The sequence below is a fragment of the Phytophthora sojae genome (genome assembly GCF_000149755.1).
Source record: "Phytophthora sojae unplaced genomic scaffold PHYSOscaffold_1, whole genome shotgun sequence".
Lineage (NCBI taxonomy): Eukaryota > Oomycota > Peronosporomycetes > Peronosporales > Peronosporaceae > Phytophthora > Phytophthora sojae.
The window spans coordinates 21,774-36,771 of NW_009258115.1; the positions used below are offsets into that span (position 1 = coordinate 21,774).

The 14,998-nt window shown below is 58.9% G+C and overlaps 5 protein-coding genes across 5 annotated transcripts; 4 read left to right on the top strand and 1 right to left on the bottom strand.

Annotated features, from left to right (window-relative positions):
- Nucleotides 1-54: 54 nt before the first annotated feature.
- On the top strand, nt 55-1,722 carry PHYSODRAFT_248247 (hypothetical protein; the record flags this gene model as incomplete). Its single annotated transcript, XM_009515479.1, has 1 exon — nt 55-1,722. The coding sequence occupies one exon, from the start codon at nt 55-57 to the stop codon at nt 1,720-1,722; it is 1,668 nt and encodes a 555-aa protein (XP_009513774.1).
- Nucleotides 1,723-2,723: 1,001 nt separating this feature from the next.
- Nucleotides 2,724-4,855, top strand: PHYSODRAFT_320435 (hypothetical protein; the record flags this gene model as incomplete). The annotated part of the gene is made up of 2 exons (XM_009515480.1): nt 2,724-2,785; nt 2,935-4,855. The coding sequence occupies 2 exons, from the start codon at nt 2,724-2,726 to the stop codon at nt 4,853-4,855; spliced, it is 1,983 nt and encodes a 660-aa protein (XP_009513775.1).
- Nucleotides 4,856-5,584: 729 nt separating this feature from the next.
- On the top strand, nt 5,585-7,081 carry PHYSODRAFT_470491 (hypothetical protein; the record flags this gene model as incomplete). The annotated part of the gene is made up of 2 exons (XM_009515481.1): nt 5,585-6,710; nt 6,819-7,081. 2 exons carry the CDS (start codon nt 5,585-5,587, stop codon nt 7,079-7,081), a joined length of 1,389 nt encoding a protein of 462 aa, XP_009513776.1.
- A 638-nt stretch (nt 7,082-7,719) lies between these two features.
- On the bottom strand, nt 7,720-9,612 carry PHYSODRAFT_471542 (hypothetical protein; the record flags this gene model as incomplete). The annotated part of the gene is made up of 3 exons (XM_009515482.1): nt 7,720-8,011; nt 8,063-8,331; nt 8,437-9,612. 3 exons carry the CDS (start codon nt 9,610-9,612, stop codon nt 7,720-7,722), a joined length of 1,737 nt encoding a protein of 578 aa, XP_009513777.1.
- A 1,917-nt stretch (nt 9,613-11,529) lies between these two features.
- Nucleotides 11,530-13,616, top strand: PHYSODRAFT_308304 (hypothetical protein; the record flags this gene model as incomplete). Its single annotated transcript, XM_009515483.1, has 2 exons — nt 11,530-11,558; nt 11,765-13,616. The coding sequence occupies 2 exons, from the start codon at nt 11,530-11,532 to the stop codon at nt 13,614-13,616; spliced, it is 1,881 nt and encodes a 626-aa protein (XP_009513778.1).
- Nucleotides 13,617-14,998: the final 1,382 nt, after the last annotated feature.

The following is a 14,998-nucleotide window of genomic DNA, read 5'->3' on the forward strand; positions in this document are numbered from 1 at the left end:
GACTACAGTATAGCTGACTGACTGTCATCCGATTCCAGGGACTCAAGCGAGACCATGCACGACAACGGCGGCCAGTTCCCGCTGCCCGACGGCTACTTCCCCGAGATCCGTCTGACGTCGGGTGAGATCAAGAACTACGAGGCGCAGATGAACGAGATCGTCAAGAACGCGCTGGCGGAGTACGAGCTGCACGAGGCCAAGGGCGCGTACCCCGTCTACCGAGCCCCGTGGCACGTCGTGGGCAAGGTGGAGGGCCTCACCACCATCAAGAAGGAGACCCCCGACAGCCCCACGTCGAGCCAGGCGCGCATCTTCGGCCGCATCAACGGCGACTACCGGCACTTCATCGACTTCTTCTACGCCGAGACGTCGGCCGAGCTCTTCGCGTGGAACCAGTTCATGTTCGGCTACGCCACGGACGCGGCCGTGCTCAAGAACATCCATACGGTGGCGTCCAAGCACAAATGTCTGTACATGGGCATCAAGTGGACGTGTCTGAACCCGTCCTCGCTCGTCAAGAAGCGCGACAACTGCTACATGGAGTACCTCATCTACACGAAGGACCTGCGCGGACGCGACGTGGGCGTGCGCGTCACGCTGCCGCTTGATATTCCAGAGTGCCCCGACCTGCCCAAGAAGCTCAAGACGAAGCGCATCCGACTCAATACCGTTTGGATCTCGCGACCGGCCGACGGCGAGCCCAACGTGACCGAGTTCTTCATGCTGTCCCAGAACAACTTCAACGGCCTGGCAGTCACCGCCAACTACTACAAGCGCATGATGAACATCCTCATGAACATGGCCGTGTTTGTGGACTCGCGCCGTATCCTGATGCAGGGCGTGGTGGACAAGAAAGACTGGGCCAAGTCCAAGTCACGCAAGGGCTGCAGCGTCTGCGCCCGCAAGTTCGGACCCACACGCAGACGCCACCACTGCCGCCTGTGCGGAGACCTCATTTGCCGGCGGTGTGCTATCGTGCGGGACGCCCCCAAGGAGGACAATGGAGACGACGCGGGCTGCAACCGGACATTCGAGATCGTCAAGACGAAGTTCTGCGTGCTGTGCGTTACGATGATGCGCGAGTCGCGCAGCAACGTGCTCGTCCCGGTGCCCGCGCCGAGCGGCAAGCTGTCGGTCGTCGACTGCGTGGACGTGGATCTCGACGAGTTCCGGCAGTCGACCATCTCCGAGACGGAGTCTGAGGGCGGCCACATCTCCTTCTTCTCCGAGACCGGGAGCAGCGAAGGGCGGTCGACTTCAACCTCGTCGATGTCCTCGAGCCTGGGCAAGATGTCGTTCGTGTCCAAGCTGGACGTCATTGATGACGAGGCGGTGACAATTCTGGCGGACCCGAGAATGACCGCGAGCGAGCTCATTGAGGAGGAGGTCACTGAGGTTATCGACACTACGGACATGGTCCCGGTCTCTCTGCTCGGGTCTTCTGGCAAGTACAGCGCTACCCGGACGAGCTCGCCCAGCAAAGACGCAGACAGCGGCAAGACGAGCTCGGGGTGGTCTCCGCTGAGCTCCAAGACGTCGCCCCGGTCCCTCGACCAGTGCCTGGCCGAGCAGGAGGAACTGCTGCGACGCATGATGCTTTCGGCCAGCGGCGGCCTGCAACGCCAAAACAGCGCGAACCCAGGAAGCGGGAGCTTGGGTAGCAGCGGGTGCAATCCGCAGTCGACGAGGTCGCGCCCCGACATTACTCTCTATGAGGGCTAGCTACACGAAGTCCCTGTCTGCGGGAAGCCAGCCTTACAGTATTAACCTAAGTATGAATCGATGTTGCAGTGCGTTTGCTACAGTACAACCGTAAAGCCGTTGCTTGGTCCCACTTGGCAGTGCTTGAGATTGGAGCCGCCGCGACCGCGTTGCGGTCTCCGTGACGGTGCGCGTTATACCGGGCCGGGTATAACGGCGGGCATGAAGTTGAGCTGTCCGACTTCCATGCTTCCGCCCTTGCAAAGCACACGACCCAACCTACCGATGCAGCTTTGAGCCGCGTAGCCGTAGAGCTTCATGGCAGCCTTTAACGTGTGACAAACCCATTCGTTCGAGGTGCCTTTCCTGGCGTAGTCGCGTTGCAACTTGCAAAGAGCTTTTGGGTCCACGCATCCTCAACTTTTGAAGCTCTAGGCCTTCATCAGGAAGGAAGCAAGCTCCTCCATCGCCTTGTGGTGCCGCGACAAGAACCCATCCTGCATTGCACTGCAGGAAGGGGAGCGGAGAGTGTAACCGAGGCAAGCGATCCGATCCACACACCGGTTGAACCGGCTTCCGTGATTTGGGGTTTTCAGCATCTGAGACGCGCGAACGGATCGATCCTTCAATTGCACGAGCGCTGCCTCCGCCAAACAGCATATCGTGGGCCTTCCTTGTCTGCTCATGGACGCCACATCGATGCGCGGGCCATACAAAGCACTGCCACTGCGCTGTTGCTGACGGACCCCAGAACGGAATATTCGAGCGTCCTCGCGAAAAAATCAAGCCGCTGCTCTGCTTCAGAGTGAGTTCGCTTCTCAGGACGGTGATGGGGTCCACTCGTCCTGCCGTCAACACTTCCAGACTTGACTTGCCAGCGTTACACTTGCTCCCCGTGTTGGGTCGTGTCGTTCGCTCGGTCCGCCGCCTTAGCGAGAGTTGGCTTAGACCTGCGCGACCGAACGACCGCTGCAAGGATCTTTTGCTCAGAGCTCGCTCATCGTTACTCTTCAATCGACGCCATGCCGCGCAGGTCGTCGCCCTCGGTGCCGCGCACGGCCTCGGTCACCTCGACCACCTCGACGTACGTAGCGATCGTCTAGCAGCTTTCTGAAGTTTGTAACGGCCGTCACAATTGCGGATACCTTACCTTTAGCTCATTTCGGTACTCGTCCCACGTAGCTTCCCGGCATACTAACGATTGCCTTGATGTTCCTATTGACTCGAATGCAGCTACCGGTCGGGCAAGCTCCAGTTTCCCCTGCCCGACAACTATTTTCCCCCGGTGAGCCTCTCGCTGGCGGAGGTGCAGCAATACCAAGCGCAAGTGGAGGAAATGGTGACCAAGGGAATGGCGTCATGCTTGGACCACGAGGCGCGGGTCGCCGGCTTCGGGCTGGAGGACGAGAGGCGGTGGCAGGAGGTCGCGCGCGACGGAGACCTGTCGATTGTGCGCCGCAAGAAGGGCTCAACGACCATCACGCGCACGTTCGGCACAGTCACGGGCGACTTTCGCCGGCTTGTGGGCTTCTTCTCGTCCGAGACGTCCGAGCAGCTCTTCGCGTGGAACCAGTTCTTCTTCGGCTGTGCTGTTGACGCCGTTGTGCTGTGCAAGATGGACCTGGACAAGTCCGAGACGCAGGCGACTCTAGGCATCAAGTGGACCTGCATGCAGCCTTCGGTGCTCACCAAGAAGCGCGACGAGTGCTTCCTCGAGTACATTGTCTTCAGGAAGGACGATCAGGGCCGTGACGCCGCGGTCATTGTCCGCATGCCCGTAGATATCCCGGAGTGCCCGCCCCTGTCGCAAGAGCTAAAGACCAAACGCGAAAAGGTCACGACCGTCCTAGTTGTACGCGCGTCCGATTCCCACCCGAACGCTACCCAGATTTTCATGCTAACCGAGTGCGAGAACAAGGGACTCGTCACGTCTACCAAGTACTGCAAGAAGCTGCTGAAGGCTCTGAAGGACGTGTCTCTTTCAGCCGATGCCAAGCGTATCGCCACTACTATTAGCACGCCTGGATTCGTGGAGCAGTCGCGGGTTGGCGGTGAGCAACAGGTTTTCGGAGACAACATCAAACCGTGGGTGCCCACGGGCATTCGCAATACCTGTACCAGTTGCACACGGCCATTCCGTGCTGGTCACAGGCGTCGCCACTGCCAGCTCTGCGGGGACGTCCTCTGCTCCAAATGCCTCGTTCGACGCGCCGGCATTCGTCAGGAGAAGAACGCCTTCACCAACTACATCGCAATGGCCAGCCAGCGGACGTTCCGCGTGGCGCAGGCGTTGTATTGTAAGGTGTGTGTTACCCGCTCCCGTGAAGAGGAGGCGGAAGTGCTGCAGGAGCAGGCTGAGGCAGCTCGGCGTTCCTTGGCTTCTTCCAAGTCGTCAGTGCCTCGCCGGTCGTCAATGGGATCATCCACGCAGCCGCAAAGCTCTCGTTGCTCGACCCCGACGTCGTCGGCGCAGCACAACTCGCAGGCTCAACAACAACCCGACGTGACTCGACGCAGCGCCACTTGGATCGAGAAGAACCGCTCATCGTGGTGGTCCGAGAACGAGTCCGAAACCGGCAGTTGGAAGTCTGGATCCGGCCGCTTCAGCTCCATCTCGCGCAACTACAGCGGCGCCCCCACCGTGCGCTCATCAGTCAGCTCGGACTACTCGCTTGGCAGGAACTCCTTCATGGCAGTGCAGTCGCTCCAAACTCCGCGTGAGGTCGAGAATGAACAGACTGATGACCACGTCGACGTGCGCCGCTCCAGCATCTACGAGGTGATCGACACCAAGGACATGGTGCCCGAGAAGCAGCTTCGAAGCAAGCAGTCCTCGGTTTCGGCGTCGACGGATGAGATGTCTGACGACGACTTCTACAACGAGTTCCCTGACACGGCTCGTGCTCGATACACTTCGACGCCCGTCACGCCGACTTTCATGTCGTCCCGCTCGACCGGCCGACGCACGCGCAGCACCGACCAGGGCGAGAACACCAGCTCCTCGAGATCGCTTGACCAATGCCTCGCCGAGCAGAACGAGCTCCTGCAGCAAGTGCTGAGCGCGTGCGGCCAAGCTTCGTCCTTCAGCAGTAACAGCGGCATCATCGAAGACGACGACGACGATAGCCACGATGATGGCGTTTATGAGCTGTAAATGCACTTCGCCCCAGTGTAGACAGAGAGACATTCATCGCGAAAGCAGCGATGCAGTAGTAAACCACTCGCTCCCATTCGGTCGAGTACCATAGATATCCATAGATGTACGTACATGCTGAAAATCCTTCACTACTCGTGACTCACCACTTCACAGCGACAGATGCTTGGTAGCTCCATTGCGTTGTGCCCGTCAACCATCTTGGTGTTCATGTACTGGCACCCGTACGTGATCTTTTACCCCAGCTTCATCATGGTTTGTTCGCTACGGCCTAGCGGCTAGGAGAGCTCGGGAGCCCACAGGTCGAGTCAAGTGCGTGGATCGACGACTGAAGATGAGTGCGAGCTTTCGCTTGGCGCGGCGGGCAAGTGTGCCGATTAGGTGCGGAGACGTCGAGCATGCTTGCATGGCGGCGGCATGGAGAAGTTGACGCCGCAGGACAAATCCTTCAGCCGCGACTATCATGTCATCCAGGAAGTGCTCGCATCGCTCTTGGACCAGGAACGTAGCGGCCATCTGTCTTACTCGCATCTCCACCTCCGTGCGCGGCCAACTCTCAACTCGAGGCTGTGCGGCACACGCGCACTTCTCGAATTGCTTGACCTCTGCAATGTCCTCTACAGGCTCGAGCCAACCGTAAGGTTCCCTCCTCCTTTCGATTGCATTACCGGTACCACCAGCGCCAAATATCCCTGACTCATTGTCATTTTGAACTGTACCAGGGCCGACATGTTCGCTGCCCGTGCCAACTCGTTCCCCGTACCCGACGACTACTTCCCGGATGTGCATCTATCGCAGCTTCAGGTGGTCGAATTGGAGCAGAAGATGATGCTGGCGGTGAAGAACGCGCTGGCCGACTACGATATGCACGAGGCCATGGGGCCAAACCCGAGCTATGGCGAGGGCTGGAAGACCTTGGGCTCGGTCGCTGAGCTCACCACCGTGCGGCAGACCGGTGACGCAGCCAGATGCCAGTGCCGCATCTTCGGCCGCCTGCGCGGCGACTACCGCAACTTCATCAACTTCTTCTACTCGGAGACCTCGAGCCAGCTCTTCGCGTGGAACCAGTTCATGTACGGTAACGCCGTGGACGCCGCCGTCCTCAAGAACATCCACACGAGCTCCTCGGGCAAGCCGCACCTGTATCTGGGCATCAAGTGGACGTGTCTGCAGCCGTTCGCTCTCGTCAAGAAGCGCGACACCTGCTTCCTCGAGTACATGGCCTTCACGAAGGACCTGCGCGGCCGAGACATTGGCGTGCGCGTCAACATGCCGCTTACATTGCCCGAGTGTCCGCCGCTACCCGACAAGATGAAGACCAAGCGGATGCAGATGCTGATCGTGTCCATTGTGCGCCCGGCTGAGGGAGACCCGCAGTCGACGGAGCTGTTGCTCATGAGCCAGAACGACTTTGCCGGGTTCGCTGTACCGGGCTTCTACTTCAAGCGGCTCATGGCCAAGCTGAACGACATGGCCGAGTACGTCGACGCGAAGCTGATCTTGATCCACGGCATGATGAAGCGGAGCTGCTGGGTGGACAAGAAGGCACGATCGGAGTGCCGCTTGTGCTCGCGCGGCTTCTCCACCACACGCCGTCGCCAGCACTGCCGGCTGTGTGGTGAGGTCTTCTGTAAGCAGTGTTTGCTCCATCGCGGAGCTCGGGAAGGCGAGGAAGACGGCGACAACGCGCAGCGGACTTTCAACGTAGTCAAGACAAAGTTCTGCCGCGTGTGCGTCGCCAAAGTGCGGGACGTGGACGTGACGCTGCCGGATCCGGGAAAGCAGGGCAAGGGCGAGGACCAATCGACCACACTGAGCGCGTTCGCAGACTCTAGGGCGTCGACGAAGCCTGACGGTGAGCACACTGACGATGAAGACGTGCGCGTCTTAGCCCGCTCCTCGTCAGATTCTGAACTACTCGAGACGATCCGATCGTCGGACGAACGTGATGGTGGTTTTGTAGATGACGACGAGCGCAGCGACCTGGACGGAGGCAACAGGGCGGCACCTTCCATCGGCGTCGACATGTCGAAGCTCATGTCGGCCTCCCAAATGATGCGCCGCATCAACGCCGGAGCTTTCGACAAGGACAACTCCGCCCACTACCAGCTCACTACTCCCGGACTTACGACAAACGGCTCGAGGCGAACCATTACGCAGTGTATCGCCGAGCAGGAGGAGCTGTTGAGGAGATTGGTGCTCGCTGCGCAGGAGGCGCAGCCCTGAGGCTGTCGCTGCGAGAGTATTCCTCGACAGGAAATTCATGTCAGCCTGGCAGTTCTGAGCAACTTTCTGAGCAACGATTCAAGATCGAGCCTTGTGTTCGGCATGATGGCACGGATGGGATAGTCATAGCGCGCGATGAGCCATCGCCCATCGCGCGCTATGAACGACCGCGAGGAATTTTTTAAGCTTTGTGCAAAGGTTGCTGGATGGAAGTGACCAAAGTTTGCTGGAATGATCGGTGTTTGCTGGAGCTGAAAATGTCCTTGAAGTGCTTCGGTGTCGGACCGAAGCTTTGGTGAAGTCCTTTTTCGTCCCCTCCTGCCATCGTGCCGTCCTGGCGATGCCAAGCTCGATCGAAGAGGAATTGAAAGCGCCTGGGCGGAACTCACGATCGCAAGAGCGATCGAGTTGAAGCTTTGCACCGGAGGTGGCTTCACGTTCGAGTTTGTTTGTGCTGTAAAATTTCAAGAGGAGCAACCGGTAAAGCCACCGAAACATTGGTTCAGGAACATGGCATTACACTCGAGAAAATCCTAACTACGTGATGTGGTTGATGTACGTGACTACCGTACGCGGGTACAGGTTCATGAGCAGTAGTCATCGTTGGTTGTTTAGCTTGCTTAGCTTCATCGCTTGAATCACTTCTGGCTGCGCGCGGTGGGTGGATAATATCCGGAGGACGAGTTCGCTGCCATCACCAAGCGCTTGAGCAGTACTTCCTGCTCCTGGAGGCACTGGTCGATTGACCGACTCGATCCAAACAGCACCTGGTCTGCCAGGGCGTGTTCATCCATGGGCGATTCGTCCAAAGGAGACGACACGATTTGCCGTGAAGTAGACACGATCTGGTTCGGCGTGTCGATTACTTCAATGACATCGTCGTCGTCGTCGTCGTCGTCGTCTTCCTCCATGGGCGGTAGTTTACCGCTCCTGTTGCTCGAAAACCCTTCATCGCCAGCATTGTCGTCCACTTGGTTCGACGGCGAGTTCATGAGACGAACCGTCTTGAAGTCCAGCGCTGCGAGAGACTCACGCATCGTCCGCAGTTCAGCTTCTTCGGCTTCTTGTACGACGCGCTCTGCACCAGCCATAGTGCGGAGATGACGCAGATCAATCATCATCGGAGCAGCAGGCTCCGTGACTTCCTCAACCTCAACCTCGATCTCTTCGTCTTCATCTTGCGAGGACGACACGCTCGTTTTCGTTTCCGAGTACACCTCGGAGCTGATGCTGCTGGAAAACTTGTCCTGCTTCCTTTGAACAGTGTAGTCGCCTTCATCCTCAGCGTTCTCAACAATGATATCTTGAATAGTGAGAGCAGGAGCAGCGTTCGCTCCAACGGGCGAGAGCGATACAGTTGCCGAGCCCCCGGTCAACGTGAAGTTGGTATCGTTGTCCAAGCTTCGGCGCTGGGACCTGTCCGGGAACCAACTGATCGACTCGGCGTCGGAGAATCCTTCGTCCTGGCTGTCAATCCCGGCAATGCTGTTGGTGACGTCGCTGCCGCGGATCTTGCCCATGCAAGCCTTGCAGAACGTGGTCTTCACCACCTGGAACGTGCGCGGCGTGGAGGTCGCGTTGTCATCGAGGTTTGGCGCATCGCGGACTGTCATACAGCGCCGACACGCGACCTCGCCACAGAGCCGACAGTGCTGGCGGCGGCGCGTCGTGGAGAACTTGCGGTTGCACACGGAGCAGTTCGACCGCGCCTTCTTCGGCGCCCAACTGCTGCGGTCCAGGATGCCGTAGGTCGAGATCTTCTTCGAGTCGGCGTACAGCGCCATGGAGCTCAGCGTCGTCATGAGCTTCTTGAACGTAGCAACCGACGAGAACCCGGAGCCCTTGAACATGTCGACCTCGCTCGTCATGAAGATCTGCGTGGTGTCTGCGCTGTCGGTGGTCGGGCGGACAATGGTGACCGTGTGCGACTGGATCCGCCTGGTCTTGAGCTTCTCGGGCAGCGGCGGGCACTCGTCGAGCTGCAGCGGCAGCGTGATCCGCACGCCGACGTCGCGCTCCTGGAGGTCCTTCGTGAAGACGAGGTACTCAAGGAAGCACATATCGCGCTTGCGCGACAGCGTCGACGGGTCCAGGCAGACCCACTTCATGCCGAGATACAGATGCGGCTTGGCCGATTCTTTCGTGTGGATGTTGCACAGCACGGCGGCATCCACCGCGTATCCGAACATGAACTGGTTGACGGCGAACACCTCCTGCGCCGTGGTGGAGTAGTAGAAGTCGATGAAGTTGCGGTAGTCCCCGTCGACGCGTCCGAAGACGCGCGAGGACTCGACCGCCCTGGACGGGTCCACCTCGCGGATGGCCGTGAGGTGCTCGACGTTGCCGACCACGCTCCACCGGGAGCCGTAGTCCGGCCGAGCGCCCATGGCCTCGTGCAGGTTGTACTCGGCCAGCGCGTTCTTCATGATGATCTCGACGCGCTGCTCGTAGACCTCGATCTCCGCCGGGATGAGCTTCACCGGCGGGAAGTAGCCGTCGGGCAGCGGGAACTTGTCGTTGCTCGAGCTCATCGTCAGGTGCTGCAATCCCCGAGGAGGAACTACGCTAGCTGCAGTACTGTAGTGTTGGGACTCGAGCGAGGCGCGTGCACTCGCACTCCTGACACCAAGCGTTCCTTTTGCACTGTGGCGGGCCGCCACACTGGCGGCGCGCGCATATCGCAGCCAGCACTCGCGCTGTGCGCGGTTGTGGCTGGACCGTCCACCGTGTGCAATGCTGCAACGCTGCAATTGCTGTCGGCGAGTTGCCTTTCGCGGCTTGGAGCGGCTTTATGCACTGCATAATATGCAGGCGTCGAGCTGTCAGACATCCGGTTTCGTGCCGCCGGGGAAGCGCGCAGGGGATTTGACCGCCTAAGAGCAGTGCTCTTAGGCGGTCAAATGCTCTTAGAGCAGGGCGGAAGGGCGCGGGCTGGCCAAGCCTGGTGATCGACTCTGGCAGCGCTTAGTCGCGCGTGGAGCAAGGCGTCGGCCTTGGTGATGGCAGGGGATTCCGTCCAGAGACCTGGTTTCTCCATGGCCAATGCACATGTATCATCATGCGTATGAAGGCGCCGGTTGTGGCTGCGGCGGACATGTACAAGTAGCTGACGCCGTCATTTGCACACTTCCGAGCTCGCCGCACATTATTTCGGGGCGATAACGGCCAGATGACCGTGTTAAATGCCTCGTGGTGAGTGCCCTCGTTTCAAATGGCTGTGCTTACGACGCCCGGAGATGCTGTTGTGGCCGCTAAGCAGCTCTGGTGCGTGCAAGTTCCTCCGTTGAGACGTCGGCGTTGGCGTCGAGCGAGCACACTTTTTTTCAGGCCTCCCGTATTGACCGAGCAAGACGGGGCCAAGGCAGACGCGCCTCAACGCTTTCGTTGAACCCGGCTCAGCAGGCACGCGGTTCCCTCCCTGAGGAAGTTCACTCATCCGCGGTTTGCCGCGTCGGTGAAGGAGGCAACTGAAAGTGATCGGCCGGTCTGGATTTCGCTCGCAGCGGTCGGCGGCGACATCAGAAGCTGACAAGCGATGTGCTCGGGGTCGGTCGGAATCCAAACTCCCAGCGCGAGCACGAAATGCGTTCGCAAGCGGAGACCGCCAGGAGGGATCAAAAGTCTCGTGCGTCGATGCTGGTTGGTGAGGGCCGAGCGGGCGGCGGCACGTCTAAAAATCCGAGGGGTGAACCGCATCTTGCAGTGTGCAAGTATCTTGCTGCAATGCTCGACTCTCGCTCGCTGCGACTCCTCTTCATCGTGTTTCTCCTTCTTTTGTGCATTTCAAACTGCTCATCTTTTACACCAATATGTGGAGCTGCTGTGAGGCGGCCACAAATTCCGGCACAAAACACGGTCCACCCCGGACTGTATCACGGAATGCTTCGTCAAGTGGGACCGAGGACGAACGCCGAGATACATTTATTTGGCTCGCCACCACAACAAGCATGGGTGGTTCTCTTCTCTATGCGAGCGCTACCAACCCAAAGCCGCGAAAAAATCGAGCAGGGCCATCACCACGAGCACTAACGACATTCCCAAAGGATGCTGAGACCTATCGGATATGCATGCACGAGGCTGGGATTCCCTAGCCTGGGGATGATAATGTAGCTGGTGTGCTCGCTCGGAGCCTCGGTCGCCACCGGTCTACGCCGTAGACTCTACGGAACCCAGTGACAGCCGAGATGATCATTGGGAGCGTGGCCCGATCCCAAGGAAGAGCAGCCAGCCAGCCAACCTGACCAACCAACCCAGCATTTTGCTAGCTCCGGCGCATAAATGCTCGCACGCCATGCTTTCTTGCTCGCGTGAAAGCCTTTCACGCGAGCAAGCTCGGCGGGACCTTGAGCCCGAGGCCGCTTGCCCCGCGTGGAGCCACTCATGCGCTCGAAGCTCCGCTCCGGCTACGCTCGCATCACGTCGCGTCTGAAGTGCACATCGCTTTGCCAATGTCCCTAGCTGGGGCCTCCGTCTCTCGGTGCGTGTGTACCTTTCAATAGGACTGCAGCTCTCGCACGGGATCTCGATTAGTTTAGTTTTGTATTTGCGGGTCCGCCAGCATGGTGCTGCCCTCGAGTCGCCGTACAGTATCTCGGTAGGTGCAGGTGCTGACTCAGAGGCAATCAATCGGCCACGGGCTCCGATAACTAAACTGACGCTCTTTCATGGATGCCACTCCAACAGGAACGACACCAAGACGTTCCCACTGCCCGATGACTTCTTCCCCGAGGTGAAGCTCACGGACGAGCAGGTCCGCAGCTACGAGAAGCAGGCCCGGAAAATCCTCCACAACGCCTTGGCGGAGTACGAGCGGCACGAGTTGAAGGGGGCCAACCCCATCTACGGCGAGCCGTGGGTAGTCGTCGGCAGCGAAGGCCCCCTCACTGCGGTCCGACAGGAGACACCCGAGGGCCTGGCCAAGAGCCAATTTCGCTTGTTCGGGCGCATTCACGGCAACTACCGGAACTTCATGGACTTCCAATACGCCGAGACTTCGCGCGAGCTTTTCGAGTGGAACCAGTTCATGTACGGGTACGCGGTGGACGCGGTGGTGCTGAAGAACATCCACACGAGGAGCTCTCGGATGGCTCACGAGTACATGGGCATCAAGTGGACGTGCCTTCAGCCCTCGTCTTTCGGGCGCAAGCGCGACAACTGCTTTCTCGAGTACCTGGCCTACACGAAAGACGAGCTGGGACGCGACGTCGGCGTTCGGGTGACGTTCCCCATGTCGATCAAAGAGTGTCCTGACCTGTACCGCCGTCTGAGGGTGAAGCGGGTCAAGACACACACCGTCACGATTGTCTGCCCGTCCTCGTCGTCTTCGGACGCCACTCAGCTCTTCATCATGAGCAAGAACGACTTCGCCGGGTCGTCGGTGAGCGCCAGGAACTTCCGCAAGCTGATGCGCATCTACAACGACCTGCCGTACCAGCTCGACTCCAAGTACATCTTGAGGCAGGGCATGATGTGCAAGACCAACTGGATGCCCGACGACTCGCGCAAGGCCTGCACGAACTGCCAGCTCCCGTTCAACGCGGCGACACGCCGTCGCTCTCACTGCCGACTCTGCGGGGACATCTTCTGCCACCACTGCGTGATCTCCCGCAACGTCCCGCGCAACCATCGAGGCGATGCCGAGTCGCGCGTCTTCCAGGTGGCCAAGACGAACTTCTGCAAAGCGTGTTTGTCATCCGTTCGTCGCTCGTCACTCGCGGGCTTTGCTCGAGCGTGCTCGACTACGCATGCCAGCAGCGCTCAAAAGGTGCGATCCGAGAGCAACGGCCGCACGCTGCGGAAGGCTCATAGCAACTCGACCGAGCCGCGCCAGGACTGGTGGGATGACACGTCGTCGCAATGGTCCGAGTCCGACTGGTCCGAGACGGACTCGGACGACAAGGCCTCGCTCAACGCCTCGGACATTTCAGTGAGGTCCTTGCTTGCTAGTTCGCTCTCTTCGTCGCAGTCGTCGTGGACGTCTCGCGCCGAGAACGGTCTGGACAAGGAAGACATGCTGCCGTTCGTGACGACGCTGGATGTGATCGACGACGACGTGGCGGTGCTCGGCGAGAACCCGCGACACTCCAAGTCCAGACTGCGCAAGACGCTGTCGATGTCGGGTCGGTACTCGATGAGCAGGAGATACTCGGCTCGGAGGCAGCAGGCCGACCCGCAGGAGGTCACGGAAGTGATCGACACGACCGACATGATGCCAATGTCGGAATATCGACGCCAATCTCGAGCGACCACCGGAGCTGCGTTGCCCCCGCGAAAGTACAGCAAGCGTTCCAGCGGCCGCGAGTCCTTACTGGGCTCGAGTGGCCCATCGGAACAGCCGAGCAACAGGTTCTGCTCCTCGCGCTCGATCAGTCAGTGTCTGGCGGAGCAGGAGGAGCTGCTGCGCTGCATGTTGAGCGTCAGTCGAGTGCATTCGAACTCCAACGTGCGGGCCAAGGGGAGGCCCGCCGGAGAGAGGATGAACTTCGCGGCGACGATGCCCGTGCCACGGCCCACTGTTCGGCTTTATGATCTTTAAAACATTGACACGAGCGTGCCGAGCTCACAGTGCAGTTATCTATCGAAGGTATTTAGTAAACCATTTTAATGAAGCCGCGTCGAGTACGGTTGAAGAACTCGGTCGGGCTCCTAAAGCTTTTATAAACAAGTTGTTCATTTACAACATGTGCAGGACTACAGTATCGGTGGAGCGACTCGCTATAACAGATACTATAATAGCGACGAAGATACGCCAAGAGGTAGCTCGTCACTTGGCGACCAACATACAGCGTTGCGTGCGATAATAAATACCGCTATGGATAGTCCTGCCTGCCATAGAGCGACAAGCTTGCGACCGCGACACCCGAAGTGGCCATCGTTGCTATGTGAGCCAAGGCCGTGCATGCTCCGACATCTTTTTTTTATCAGACCCGCAATGCGTGACCCGCAATACCAGAAGCCACTGATCATGGGAACGCTACGAACCGTGATCCACAAAATAGCTTACCGATAGCTTACGAGGTTCGCCGCGGTTTGATTGAAAGTGCCGTTGGTAGAAGTATAAACCCACGTTGTAAGCAGTGAGCGAGTAACAAGTCCAGTAGCAGAGTTCCTGGTAGTTTATACTCAGAAGGTCGAATTCACTGCGCGCATTGTCCAAGTTTCGGGCGCATTATGCATTGAGAAAAACGAATATATCGACTTCTCGAGTTTGTTGTACTTCGTCTGAGGTGCCTGTTACCGGTAAGCAGAGCTCCGCTTCAACTCCATCCGCATCTGTCATGTTCGCTGTAGAGATCTTGGCTTAATTAAGACCGCTCGTCGTTCTGGAGGTGCCTTCGCGCGGTTACCGCATGCAACCCGAGCGAACCCTGCGCGGCCTGCTAGCCACTGGTCCCATGTGTGATATTCAATTCATGCGAAGCGGCAGATTGCATGCCAGACGGATCGCCGGCAACCTCCAAGCCAGCCGGCGGCGTGAGCGCGGTCGGCTGATGGTTGCATTGAGCCCGCAGGGTATTGACCAACCGACACGGACACTAGGAAAGGAAGCATTCCGACGATCCGAGGACAGCTTCAACCCCTTGGCGCGTGTCGCTCCCCTCTCTAGGGAAAGCCACCTTGCGCATTGCCCGAGCGGGCAGCAACACTGCCTTGCCAACACCCGCATGCATTGCAGAGCCCTAGCCGACGTTCGTTGGCGCCGCAGGTTTTGAATGAGCTGGCTCCATGGTGCGTCGCTATGGTGCGGGGCAATGCGTGTCTGTGCTGTCTAGCAGCAGTTGTTGCTCTCGCTGAAAATGGGCACTTTCCGGGGCTCGAAAATGGGTCCTGCAAGTCCATCTCAAAGACATGAAAAAATCGTGGCAGCTAGCCTGTTTACGCCAGCTGTGCTGTATGCCTGAAGACCACCTCGATATT